At 37.6% G+C, this 14,797-nt stretch overlaps 1 protein-coding gene across 6 annotated transcripts in view; it reads right to left on the bottom strand.

The window, feature by feature from the left end:
* LOC126248614 (pumilio homolog 3-like) overlaps positions 1 to 14,797 on the bottom strand; it is a 179,852-nt gene that overhangs the window by 98,426 nt on the left and 66,629 nt on the right. For all 6 annotated transcript variants that reach the window (XM_049949767.1, XM_049949764.1, XM_049949762.1 and 3 more), the window contains one exon: positions 12,626 to 12,856. In XM_049949767.1, the coding sequence (XP_049805724.1) occupies positions 12,626 to 12,856 (231 nt within the window). The remainder of the gene's footprint in view (positions 1 to 12,625; positions 12,857 to 14,797) is intronic.

Below are 14,797 nucleotides of genomic sequence, written 5' to 3'. Positions count from 1 at the left end.
CCCAAACGTGAACCAAAGTGAAGGTTTACTGATTTGGGTGACCATATTATAGTTTTTAGCAGCCCCAATCTCACACTAGAAGGAAAGGTATCTAGTAAGGTCAATGAAAATACACTATATACTCTTCAGTGTGGTGGTGTCTGCATCTGTGACAAATTTTTAACTGAACATCTTACTTAGGCAATGGTCAACAGCATGTACAAATTTTACAAAATGCATGACACTGTGCTGTCTTGTGTTCTTTATTCTGCCATCGGTTTCAGTTCTAAACCATCATCAATGGCAGCTGTACAACATACAAAAGTGGACAATGTGACAATGGCAAACAAAATAAGAAAAACATAAAAAAACCATTGAATCGATCAAAATACTCACAAAATTATAACAGATGTATTACATGCCAAACATGCTTTGGCATAATTACCACTGAAAACCATAATTGTCAATAAAAATAAAAATAAATGTGACAAGATTAAAATATGATGGCACATTCACAAAATGACAACATGTGATGTCCACCAATAGAAGTCAAAGAACTTCAAAGTCAATGATAGCATTCTTGACCAAATCCAAAGTAGTTGCCCTTAAGTACATCTGTGGTAATCAGATTAAAAAAATGAAGTATTAACAGTTCCACACTTGATTGATATTACATAAAAAAATCAATAAAATAAAATATAAAGCAATATAATAACAGGATTAATGAATGTATGAATATACAATATTTTACAATCCAGTCAAAAATGCAAGCATGTACAATACAAGCTACGGAGCAATCCATGATATTAAAATCAGTTGATGAAAATACATATTAAAATAAATTAATATGAAGGAAATAAAATTTTTAGGAGTGAAGGGAAATACGAAAGGAATGTAGAATATGCAGATGACAGACGTCTAAAATTTTATGCATATGCCACAACCTAACTTTTTTTTATCAGGAAAAATGGTATACATCTAAACTGTTATACATCAGTTAAAAGACTATGTTATCAAATGTCTACACAATCACAAAATGTAATCAAAATTCCATTTATCATACAGATAAAAATTTGTGGAGAGGTATGGTATGAACCTATACTTTGACGCATTCGTTCTTTCTCTCATGGTGATTGATTGAAACTGGTTTCAAAATATTTATTATTCCCCTCATAGATTTGAATGTATAATACGAAGTACCGTAGACAAATAAAACTTATCGTCATGTGCAGCAATACAGTTTATAATTGAATTCCCTTAACCACATTCATAACTTGTAGTTAGTATCATGAAAATGTAAATACAGTCATCAATGGTTTTGACTTTCTGCTCATTAATCCTGATCAGATTCTATACATTGGCATCTGTGTTCTATTTTTATTTACTTTTAGATAAGAAATACCATGTATGTTAGACTGGCTCTGTTATCATTTCTGCAAATTCCATAGCTTCGTGGTGGCAATGTCCCTTAGTTCTGCACTTTTGTAACTTCTTATAACTATATTAATTTTTGACAACATAATTTTGTAAGTTTTATCATACATTTGATTCCTTTTCCTTGCCCCCTTCCTATAAACTCCCTCACAGGCCCACAATATTTTATTATTTTCACAGTTATATTATTTTTACAATAAGTTTAAAGTTAGGGTTAAAAGCCCCCTCTTTATTTTTTCCCAGTGCAATCCTGGTTTCGTCAACTAAAACAACTGTAATATGATATGATTATTTCCCTGTATTTCAATTTGATAACCGGGTATTGTTTTTCCTTTATTAATTTTTGTCTGTGTACTTATTCGTCCTTTTTCTATTTTGTTTTATGAAAATTTAGTAATGTTGATGAAATATTTTTGAACCAATTTGTTGAAGTGTAGGCTCATGCCATACCATAAAAATTTTTACCTGTATGATAAATGGACTTTCAATTACATTTTGTTTTCGTGTACACATTGGATGACATATTCTTCTAACAAATGAGTAACAGTTTAAATGAATACCATGTTCCTTAAAAAATAAAAAATAAAATAAAATAAATAAATAAATAAAATAAAAAATTAGATTGCGGCATATGTATAAAATTTTAGATGTTTTGCATCTACATATTCTACATTCCCGGAAACATTCCACGTAGGAAAAATATATCTAAAAACAAAGATGATGTGACTTACCAAATGAAAGTGCTGGCAGGTCGACAGACACACAAACAAACACAAACATACACACAGAATTCAAGCTTTCGCAACAAACTGTTGCCTCATCAAAAAAAGGACGGGTATACACTCGCACACACACACCTATCCATCCACACATATATATGTGTGGATGGATAGGTGTTTGTGTGCGAGTGTATACCCGTCCTTTTTTCCCCCTAAGGTAAGTATTTCCGCTCCCGGGATTGGAATGACTCCTTACCCTCTCCCTTAAAACCCACATCCTTTCGTCTTTCCCTCTCCTTCCCTCTTTCCTGATGAGGCAACAGTTTGTTGCGAAAGCTTGAATTCTGTGTGTATGTTTGTGTGTCTGTTGACCTGCCAGCACTTTCATTTGGTAAGTCACATCATCTTATATATATATATATATATATATATATATATATATATATATATATATATATATATATATATATTATCAATCGAGTGTAGAACTGTTAATACTTCAATTTTTAATCTGACTACCATGGATGTCCTTAATGGCAACTTCTTTGGATTAGGTCAAGACTGTAATCATTGACTCTGAAGTTCTTTGACTTATATTGCTGTATATCACATGTTGGCATTTTGTCAATGTACCATTATATTTTAAGCTTGTCATAATTTTTTTTGTTTATTGGCAATTATGGTTTTCAATGGCAACTTCTGTCAAAGCGTGTAAGACATGTGATGCATCTGTGGTAATTTTTGTGAGTATTTCAATCAATTTAATGGTTTATTCTGCTTTCCTTACTTCATTTGGCATCATTACATTGCCCACTTTTGTATGTTGTACAGCTGCTGTTGATGATGGTTTAGAACTGAAACTGGTAGCAGACTAAATAACATTATCACAGACAACACAGTGTTATGCATTTTGTAAAATAAATTTTTAAATGATTTTGCGATGCCTTCAGCCGACATTTTCTCTATTTTATGCAGAATTGTACAATTTTGACCTTAGACCATTTACAAGTATCCAAAACAGAATCATCATACAATGGGTGCATTAGTATCACTTACGAATTTCATGTAAGAACAAATCATATCCCATGATATACTAGGTGGATTATAACATATTTTACAGAGGATTTGTTAATGGCGTGTTACACCGTGTATGTATCACGAATTTCATGTAAGAACAAATCATATCCCATGATATACTAGGTGGATTATAACATATTTTACAGAGGATTTGTTAATGGCGTGTTACACCGTGTATGTCTTTGCTCATAAGACTGCATATAATTGTCATAAAATAAATTGGAAATACTTTTTCGTCATTTTAAAAGCACATTACTTTTGAGCAGTTGTTGCAAAGCTCTTATACACAAGGCTGATGTAAAGCTCTTATATATAACGCTGATGTTTTTAATGTACGAGGGCGGTTCAGAAAGTAACCTCTGATTGGTCACAGTGCAGGTTGTGGGGGGAGTAGCGACGCCATCTGTGCGTTCACGCACTCAACAGGTCAGTCGGCATCAAGCCGTGGTCGAGTGAACATCGTACCTGCGCTAGTTTAGTTTTTGTGGCAGTTTGAAATGTGTGCTGCAAAAGAAAACCCCGCCAAATGTGAAGTGCGTGCTGTCATAAGGTTTTTTACAGCCAAAGGATATTCTGCAGCAGCTATTCATCGTGAGCTTTGTGCCGTGTACGGACCAAGAGTTATGAGTGAAGGAGTTGTCCGTGAATGGGTACGTTTATTTAAAAGTGGACGAGAAAACGTTCATGATGAAGAGAGGAGTGGTAGACCATCATTGGTGACTGACGAACTCGTTCAGACAGTTGATGCAAAAGTTCGTGAAAATCGACGTTTCTCAATGTCGGAGTTGTCTACTGGTTTTCCACAGATTTCTAAGACTCTCTTGTACGATATAGTGACAGCAAGATTGGGTTACCGTAAGTTCTGTGCACGATGGGTGCCCAAAATTCTTACCGACCACCACAAAACTCAAAGAATGGCCTCTGCATTAGACTTTCTGTCACGTTATGAGGACGAAGGAGAACCATTGTTAAACAGAATCGTGACCGGTGACAAAACCTGGATTAAGTACGTGAACCCTGAGACAAAAGAACAATCAAAGATGTGGGCACATTCCAATTCGCCTACCAAACCAAGGAAAGCCTCGCAAGATTTTTCTGCCAGAAAACCGATGGCAACGGTGTTTTGGGATGCCAAAGGGGTGTTGTTGGTTGAATTCATGGAACGTGGTATGACCATTAATCAAGACGTGTACTGTGAAACAATAAAAAAGTTACGACGGGCTATACAGAACAAACGCCGTGGTATGCTGACTTCCGGTATCATTTTTTTGCACGATAACGCCCGTCCTCACTCTGCTCGCAGAACAACGGCCCTTCTTGAGTCCTTCAAGTGGGACGTTATCAACCATCCACCTTACAGCCCAGACCTGGCGCCAAGTGATTATCACCTCTTCATGCATTTGAAGAAATGGCTCGGGTCACAGCGGTTTGATGACGACGAAGAGCTCAAAGATGCAGTCATAGGCTGGCTCCAGGCACAAGCGGGTGATTTTTATGCAGAAGGAATTTCAAAGCTTGTGAAGAGATACGATAAGTGCCTCAATCGCTATGGAGACTATGTAGAAAAATAGTGCAAAGATGTAGTTGTAAGATGTATATATTAAAATATTTTTATTTAACTTGGTGTATTTTTTTAAATCAACCGGAGGTTACTTTCTGAATGGCCCTCGTACAGACACTATGTTATCAAAAGTATCCAGACACCTGGCTGAATATGAGTTACAAGTCCGTGGTGCCCTCCATCGGTAATGCTGGAATTCAATATGGTGTTGGCCCACCCTTAGCCTTGATAACAGCAGTTTCCACTCTCGCATACTTTCAATCAGGTGTGGGAACGTTTCTTGAGGAATGGCAGCCCATTCTTCACTGACTGCTGAACAGAGGAGAGGTATCGATGTCAGTTGATAAGGCCTGGCACGAAGTCGGCATTCCAAATCATCCCAAAGGTGTTGTATAGGATTCAGGTCAGTACTCTGTGCAGGCCAGTCCATTGCAAGGATGTTATTTTTGTGTAACCACTCCGCCACAGGCCATGATTATGAACAGATGCTCGATCATGTTGAAAGATGCAATCGCCATCCCCGAATTGCTCTTCAACAATGGGAAAGCAAGAAGGTGCTTAAAACATCAATGTAGGCCTGTGCTGTGATAGTGCCACACAAAACAACAAGGGGTGCAAGTCTCCTCCTTGAGAAACACGACCACACCATAACAACACTGCCTCTGAATTTTAGTGTTGGCACTACACATGCTGGCAGATGACGTTCACCAGGCATTTGCCATACTCACACCCCGCCACTGGATCGCCACATTGTGTACCATGATTCATCACTCCACACAATGTTTCTCCACTGTTCAATCATCCAATGATCCTCCTTACACCAAGCGAGGTGTCGTTTCACATTTACCGGCGTGATGTGTGGCTTATGACCAGCCACTCGACCATGAAATCTAAGTTTTCTCACCTCCCATCTAACTGTCACAGTACTTAGTAGATCCTGATGCAGTTTGGAATTGCTGTGTGATGATATGGATAGATGTCTGCCTATTATACATTACGACCGTCTTCTACTGTCAACGGTCTCTGTCAGTCAACAGATGAGGTCGGCCTGGACGCTTTTGTCCTGTATGTGTCCCTTCACGTTTCCACTTCACTATCACATCATAAACAGTGGACCTAGGGATGTTTAGAAGTGTGGAAATCTCACATACAGACGTATGACACAGGTGACACCCAATCACCTGACCACGTTTGAAGTCCGTGAGTTCCGCGGAGCGCCCCATTCTGCTCTCTCACGATGTCTAATGGCTACTGAGGTTGCTGATATGGAGTACCTGGCAGTAGGTGGCAGCACAATGTCCCAAATATGAAAAATGTATGTTCTGGGGGGTGTCCAGATATTTTTGATCACACAGTGTATATTGGGAAGATTACAATTATTTTACAGAAGCCTATTAATTACACCATGTAGGTCTTTGTTCTTATGTATATTTAAGTATCGTTCACTGTTGGTGTAAATATGACTGCATTCAACTTCCATAAAGGAAGTTGGAAATATTTGTTCTGTTATCATGGGAGCACATCATTTTCAACTTGTTGTTACAAAGATAATGTATATAAAAGTCAATCATAGTAGTGTAATGAAACAGTAATAAATACCTCAAAACAGAACAAAACCTTTCATGCCCTGCTTTACAGCTGCACAGTTTTTTGCATTAGTCATACACTGAGGTGATAAACATCACGGAATAGCGATATGCACACGTACAGATGGCGGTAGTGTAGCATACACAAGGTACAAAAGGGCAGTGCATTGGTGGAGCTGTCATTTCTACTCAGGTGATTCATGTGAAAAGGTTTCCGACGTGATAATGGCCGTATGATGGAAATGAACAGAATTTGAATGTAAAACGGTAATTAGAGCTAGAGACATGGGACATTTAATTTTGTACACCATTAGGGAATTCAATATTCCAAGATCTATAGTGTCAAGAGAGTACTGAGAATACCAAATTTCAGGCATTACCTCTCACCACAGACAACACATTGGCCAGCAGTCTTCACGGAGAGGAAAGGTGTTTGCATGTAGTTGTCAGTGGTAATAGACAAGCAATTCTGTGTTAAGTAACTGCAGAAATCAATATGAAATGTGTGACGAACATACCCATTAGGAGAGTGTGGTGAAATCTGGTATTAGAGGTCTATGGCAGCAGACAACCAACACAAGTGCCTTTGCTGACAGCACGACATCGCCTACAGTGCCTCTCTTGGACTTGTGACCATATCAGTTAGACCATAGACGAATGGAAAACTGTGGCCTGGTCTGCTGAGGCCCAAGAGCTGATGATAAGGTTCCCCATGAAGCCACAGACACAAGTAGTCAACAAGGCACTGTGCAAGCTGGTGGTGGCTCCGGAATGGTATGGGCTGTGTTTGCATGGAACAGACTGGGTCCTCTAGTCCAACTGAACCCATCACTGACTACTTGCAGCCATTCATGGACTTCATGCTCCCAAACAACAATGGAACTTTTTGTATGACAATGTGCTATGTCACTAGGCCACAATTGCTCGTGATTAGTTTGAAGAACTTTCTGGACAATTCAAGTGAATGATTTGGCCTTACGGAGCACCCAACATGAATTCCATTTGGCCTTACGGATCACCCAACATGAATTCCAACCAACCATTTTTGGGACACAATTGGAGAGGTCAGTTCATGTACAAAAACCTTCACCAGCAACACTTTCACAATTATGGACAGATAAAGAGGCAGCATAGCTCAATATTTCAGCAGGAGACTTCCAACGGCTTGTTGAGTCCATGGCCACCGAGTAACTGCACTATGCTGGACAAAAAAAGGTCTGACATAATATTTGAAGGTATCCCATGACTTCTGTTACCTCAGTTTATTCATCAATGAGTATAGCGATAATTATACATTCTATGGTTCTATAATGCTTCCTGGCACAAGTGTTGAAAAGTCGCCTAAGAAATTTCCATTTTGCAGGTCTTTTTGTTCATTTAAAACTCTATCCAACTGGTCTTTCGATGGATATAAATCTCAGTTTTTTCCACCACATCCACAATTTTACCTTTCTGTAACTTATATAATATGTGTAGGGATTTATTAATATAAGGTATTTTGTGGTTGGTGGCTGAAGTGTGCAGCAAAGGTGGGTGGGATATTATCACTTATTGTCATGCGTTCCTTAAATCGTGTACTAACTTTTCTTCCTGTTTGACCAATATAAAATTCTGATCATTCTTCACAGTTAACTTTGTATATTCCTGACTGTGAAAAAGGCTCTGATTTTCGTGGTATGCGTCTCAATAATAATTTTAAACTGTTAACGTTCCTGCAGCTAGTTTTTAATACTGTATTCTTGAAACACTGAGTAATTTTGTCAGAAACAATACCTAAATAGGGTCATACAAAAACTGTTTTTCTGTTGTTCGCTTGTCTCTCTTATTAATGTTATTTCATCTACCAGACTGGGGAGTGTTTCATTAGTTTTCGTTTTGACTTGTGTGTCCACAAAGTTTTTGGAATAAACATTGTTACACCCACATTATATATCTAGTTCCTTCTCAGTTTTTTTTCTTTCTTTTGCTAGTGGTCAGTTGGCCAGTCTATGTATCATAAAGTGAAGATATCAAAGTTCGTGTGCTCTCAGGTGGCAGGACTGGTTATGGATAATTACATCAGTTATTTTTGGTTTATAAAAAATATTGAATGTGTGTCCAGATTCGTCATTTGAAATTTTTAAATCTAAGATGTTGATGCTCTTATTTTTCTCTTTCCATAGTGAATCTAATTTTATGATGTAAGCTGTTGAATTGTGAGTGCATATTACTTTCTTCTACTGTGCCCTCAATAGGGTTAAAATGGCAACATATCTTCAGTAATATAGGATTTTCTCAGCTGTTCCAATGAAATTAATAAAAAAATTTCCTTCTAAACTGTTAATGAAAATATCAGCTCATGTGCCCACTAGTCATGAACCCATTGCTACCCCATCATCTTGCAGAAAAATTTTGCTGTGGAATAAGTAATTGTAAGCAGTGATTAACTGTAGAGATTCAATTACTTCATAACTTCTGCTGAATGATTTTCTTATATCTGAGAACGCCAATGATTTTGTTTTTAATTATTTCTATAGTCCGTTACTGGACTGTTTGTATACATGTTAAGGCACACATGCACTTTGTCTACAAATAACAGCCAACCACTTTGTTGGACAAGATTTGCTTAGTACGTACCAGTAGCAAACATGAGCCAACAAATTGTTTGGCCTTGATTGCAGTTTGGTCTGCTGGCAGTAAAATCAAAGCATATGTGGTTAGTTGGCATTAGGACCCCCTTTCCTAGTGTGGACATCAGGTTGAATGTACATTTGTTAAGTAGTGATTTGTTGTATCTCTAGAACAGGTGTATATTCAAGTTTTTCAGGACAGCCACAAGTCACACTTCGTATGATTTTTGATGAGTTCCACTCTTTAATTTAACACAAGCAGCATCAGAAACTCTGTAATTTTCAGTTTAAATTACAGTAGTTGGCTATCAAATTAAAGAGTAAAAGCAGTCAATAAAACATACTGAATGTGACTTGTGACTGTGTTGGAAACTTAATTTCGACAGTTGCTGTTTCCCCTGCAGACAATGTCTGCTCTCATTAAGGGCATGTATTTATTGTGTTTAAAAATACTGGAGTATAGAGTGGAATACGGAGACAGCATTAAATATGATAAGAGTTTTATCATAAACGGGAATGTTTACGGGCCTCTACCAACTGTGATTATAAAAACAAACTGACAAGACTAGATGCTTGGAGGGAAACAACTCAGCTATTAGAAGGTGATATGCACACTGTGAAGAAGAAAATGGTGTCATTAGTGACACCTTTCAATCATGAACGACGTAGTTCTGTCGCAGGTGCAGCTCTCCTAAAAGAGATGTTCTGGTACTGTGCGCCGTGGATTTTGAATCCGGGCCAGACAGCATGGACATCAAAGACCGCTAGAGGTCTCTGCTGCATCATCGTGCCGTAAGCTGTGGCGACGCGCGCCTCCTGGCGCACGTTTAATGTGAGGGTGCCACAGTGGAACAAGTGGTCCCAGCGACCAATAGCGGCATCGCCGATCATGTATTTAAGCGCCTGCATCTCGCTTCACCAGGCAGTTTAATCTTTATGAGCGTCTATTGACATCTCGCCTCAGACAGCATATTTTCATTACTTTGTTCCGTGTACGAGTGGACATGGTTGATTCGTGAGGTTCTTGTGACTACGTTGTTACTTGCTTGTTATGGTTCGCAAGGTCTCGCTCGGTTGTCCTTTGTTGTTTGTGTCCGTCCTCTCCCATTATTGAGCCTCTTATGTCTTTTTCCATGAATATAAAGTTACATTCTTTCAGCACTTTCTTTAATTTTGTTCCAGCAGAAAGAACCGTGATGGTTGTCATAAATAAGATGGCACACAAACACCAAAGTAAACAGTTCAGGCATTGTACAGATGTAGAAATACAATGCCTTGTAAATGAAAGAGCAATTATTACCACTTTATTTTGCAAATCAAACAGATATATTCACTTAAGAATACCATTATATAAAAATCTACATTTCAGCATATAATAGAGGGAAACATTCCACGTGGGAAAAATATACCTAAAAATAAAGATGATGTAACTAATAAAACGAAAGCGCTGGCATGTTGATAGACACACAAACAAACACAAACATACACACAAAATTCAAGCTTTCGCAACCAACGGTTGCTTCATCAGGAAAGAGGGAAGGAGAGGGAAAGACGAAAGGATGTGGGTTTTAAGGGAGAGGGTAAGGAGTCATTCCAATCCCGGGAGCGGAAAGACTTACCTTAGGGGGAAAAAAGGACAGGTATACACTCGCACACATACACATATCCATCCGCACATATACAGACACAAGCAGACATTTGTAAAGGCAAAGAGTTTGGGCAGAGATCTCTGATGTAGCAAAGTGTGAGATCTTTCGTATTCATATTCTTTGTAATAACATCCATTGTTTCTCTACCATAAACAAATGTAAAAACAAGTGGAGCAATATAATGTGTATATTTGTATGTATTACCCAATAATTTACATTATGGTAATGGATTTGCTCTGGACTTCATGATACAGTGCACTGTAAGTACAAAAAACATAACAACTTTTCCGTTTCATGAAAGTCTCATTACTGATAACTAAATTTCCGCCATCACAGCATCTAGGTACACCCAGGTCCACGAAACAATGTTCCTGTCACACGATGAGCCCAAAAAAAATTTTTAACGGAACAATAAATCTTATGAAAAATCCAAGGTTGCATATTTATTCGCATACAGATCATCAATTTAAATCACAGCTGCTGTTGGTTATCAATAATTGATTTTTAAAAAAAGTTTATCGTTGTTTAAAATTTATAATTCCATAGTGATATCACATTAAGAAGTGCTGATTAAAAGAAATATGTAATGTAATCCACCTGAAGATGAGAGTGTGAGCACTCAAAACCTGTTGTGGGAGAAAATGAAAAGTGACTGGCACAGATAATTGTTGAAATTATCTTTTACTGCTTTAGACACTGTCCAGAGTGGTGCACTGGCACAGACCAGTTGGATCCCAAGCACAGTGTACTTACTTTTGCTGGCAGGTTTTTTTTTTTTTTTTTTTTTTGTTTTTTTTTTTTTTTTTAGGGCGCAAAACTGCGACGGTCATTAGCGCCCGACTCTGCCAGATCTATTGCAAAGTTTCCTAAAGCATTGTCTGTAACTGTGTTATACTTCATTCAGCATAGGCATTCAGTGGTAATATGCAACATATGATAGTGGTGTTATAGTCTATACTTGATAAACAATTAAGAGCCCAAAAGGACTATCGCATTTTCTTTGGAAAAGATGATAGAAAATTCTATTGCCTATGATTCATTAATTACATGTGTCAATCTCTATAGGATTCTCAGTATTTCAGATGGTAACACAAGCCGTAAATGGTACTAGGTGGGCTGAAGTACCTACCAGGTGTGTGTGTGTGTGGGGGGGGGGATTTAACTGCGCGTGTTTCACCCCATAATTTTTAATACTGCATTAACAAATGGGAATGTTGCTGCATTAACACTCTACAGCTCACTACCTGAAACTAATGTTACAGTGTTCTTATGGCTTTAAAGTCCACAAGTCCATTTGATGCTCTTCTTACTATACTTCCCAATCCTCCTGTGATAACCTTTCCATCTTGTAAGCTCTTACAACTATGCTACTGTCTACTTCTGGACAGTGTTTCACTAAACTCCACATTTTTGAGAACTGCTCTTACACCTCTCCATCAGTTCTTGCTTCCCATGTGTAATTTTGATTGAATGGTTCTGAGAGTTCATTCTTTCTAGCAGTCTCCTAGAATATTTACAAATCTGTAATAAGCATATACTCTAAAAGTGCACTAGAATAAAAAAACTGATATCTTGTCATGCAGGTTTAAAAGTCCCAAGCACTAATGTCTGAACATAACAGCATAAATAACAAATACTCAGTATTTTACCATTCAAAGATGTCTTTAGTTGACTGTCATTCACCATCTTCACAATCCTGGCCATGTGTCATCATCAAATACCTGTCTGCTGTATTTTCCATGTGCCAAATATTTGTTTATAACAAAATAATCACAAATATATGAAGCTGCAGTAATGGAATTAAAAATCAGTATACAGAAGGAAAATTTAAGAACTTAAATGAAGGAAAAAAGGAAGGAGGAGGGAGAAAATGCCTCAAAATACCCAACATACATCTCTCTCTCTCTCTCTCTCTCTCTCTCTCTCTCTCTCTCTCTCTCTCTCTCCCCCCCCCCCTCTCCCCTCCCCAACATGGTACAAGAAATAAATTGCGCGAGAAAAATAAATTTACCTTGTTTTTTAGAAGCTCTAAGACGTGACCTTTGAGCAAACCTGCCACTTCCTTTCGTACTGATGCACCGCCAAACTCCAGTATGGAAATGACGGTATGTGCTGCATATTTAGATGTCATCATCTTAAGTAATTCAGGTTTCAGCTCAGACCATATAGCATGTCTGGTGTTTTCTGGTGATACCTTCATAAGCAATTGAGTAATTCTTGTCATATCATGCTTGTAAACAATCTGTAAAAAGAGTATGGGTGAAATAAATATTTAAAAAAAAACATTTTAGACTTATTTCAAATAAATGTTTGTAATAAAATGTTAACAATAGGAAATTGGCACTTCATATTTAACTTGTACACAAAGTGTTACAACCAGTATCTAATGCAATGTGTAATGGAACACATGATAATACCAGAAAGTAAAGAACGTTTTGTCATAACTAAATAAGAACTATAAAGATATCAACATAGAACTTTACTTACCAAGTTGCAGTACCTTACTCTATTTTTCACTTTAGTCATCGTAGCTGTCATTGCATTTTTTGTAACGTGGGACCAGTTTTTAAATTCTCATGTTGTACTCCTCTACCAATAAAGATTAGAGCCAGGATGTCACTGCTCATTTGTTATCTTCATTGTTTGTGAACTGTTTTCCACTCAAAAATTTCTTTAGTTTTTGGAACAAGTGAAAATCACTTGGCACCAAGTCAGGGCTGTAATGAGGATGTCCAAAAATTTCCCACTTAGAATGTTGTAGTTCTTACTGTGTTCGTGCTGATGCATGAGGTCACACATTGTCGTGAATCAAAAACATTACTGACAACTTTTCACATCTCTTGGTTTGGATGATGACGTGAAGTTGTCAAGAGTTTCACAACAGGCATCTGAATTGACTATTTCTCCTCTTGGCCTGAACAGCACATGGATCAATTTTCAGCCCCAAAAAAAAACTGTTGCCCTCTTTTTCTGATGTTGAGATTTGATTTTTCCTTTCTTGTTTTAGTGGGAGAGTTTGAACAATGTCACTCTGTAGACTGATGCTTATTCTCTGGAGTCTTATGTGAAACTCAAATTTTATTTTCCATTACAATCGGTCAAGGAATTCATAACCAACACTGTCATAGCACAACAAAAATTCAAGGGCTGCCCCCCATCCGTTATTTCTTAGGGACGTCTGTCAAATTCTTAGACACCCACCGAATACAATTCTTTTTTTAGCCAAGATGCTCTGTCACTATTTCATGTAGGAGTGATCATGAAATTTATAAAAAAAAATCATGCATTATCCTTAAAGTGAAATGCCAATTTTTCTGAATTTTGTCTTCAACTTTTGCCATCAAGTCATTCATAATGACTGATGGCCTCCCACTTCAATCTTCATCATGCACACTGGTTCTTCCTTGCTTAAACATAAGGCACCATTTTCACAGAAGACTCAGTCACTGCATTATCACCATAAACATTCATTATTCACCTATAAATTTTTATAGGAGGAACATTTTGTGCATTCAGACAGCAAACGATACTACGCACTTCGCATTTGGGGGGGGGGGGGGTTTCAATGGGTGCCACCATTTCAAAAGTTACAGAACAAAGAGGCACACCTGCTCGATGACAAACCTTAGCTCACACTGCAACAGGACGAGGAACTAACTGGCACACTTGCGGTGGCGGCAACAGAGGACTAGCCCCGGGTGTGGTGTGCAATCTTTCTTTACTTTCTGGACAACCCTCGTAATTATAAGTAAATGTGTACTAGACTTTCATTTGGTTACTACAGTGATTCAGGAATGTTACAGTGTATATCATATTGTGCCAGAAGTAACTTCAACTGAAAGTTGTAGTGGGTAGGTCCTACATACGAAGTGCTAATTTTTTTTAAGTTAAATCCAAATTAAAGGATCTCCTCCTTAAAAACAGTCTCCATCAATCTATAAATGTCTTCAGAAAGCCAACAAAAGATAGATTTTAGCACAAGAAATGTTTTCTGGAATCAGTAAGAAAAAGAAACCACCATCACATGTTACACTTTAAAATATTTCATTAAAATGTGCAGTCAATAAAAATAAAATGAAAAGGAAATGGCATTCCTCCCTGCAAAAATGGCACAATTATGAACACTGCTGAGAATAAAATTATATTTATTGAAGAATGGTGCACCTATTGTAAATGAAGTGGA

Source organism: Schistocerca nitens, chromosome 3, assembly GCF_023898315.1.
Source record: "Schistocerca nitens isolate TAMUIC-IGC-003100 chromosome 3, iqSchNite1.1, whole genome shotgun sequence".
NCBI lineage: Eukaryota > Metazoa > Arthropoda > Insecta > Orthoptera > Acrididae > Schistocerca > Schistocerca nitens.
The sequence above is the reverse complement of the archived record's forward strand: the minus strand, read 5'-3'. Positions and strand labels throughout refer to the sequence as shown.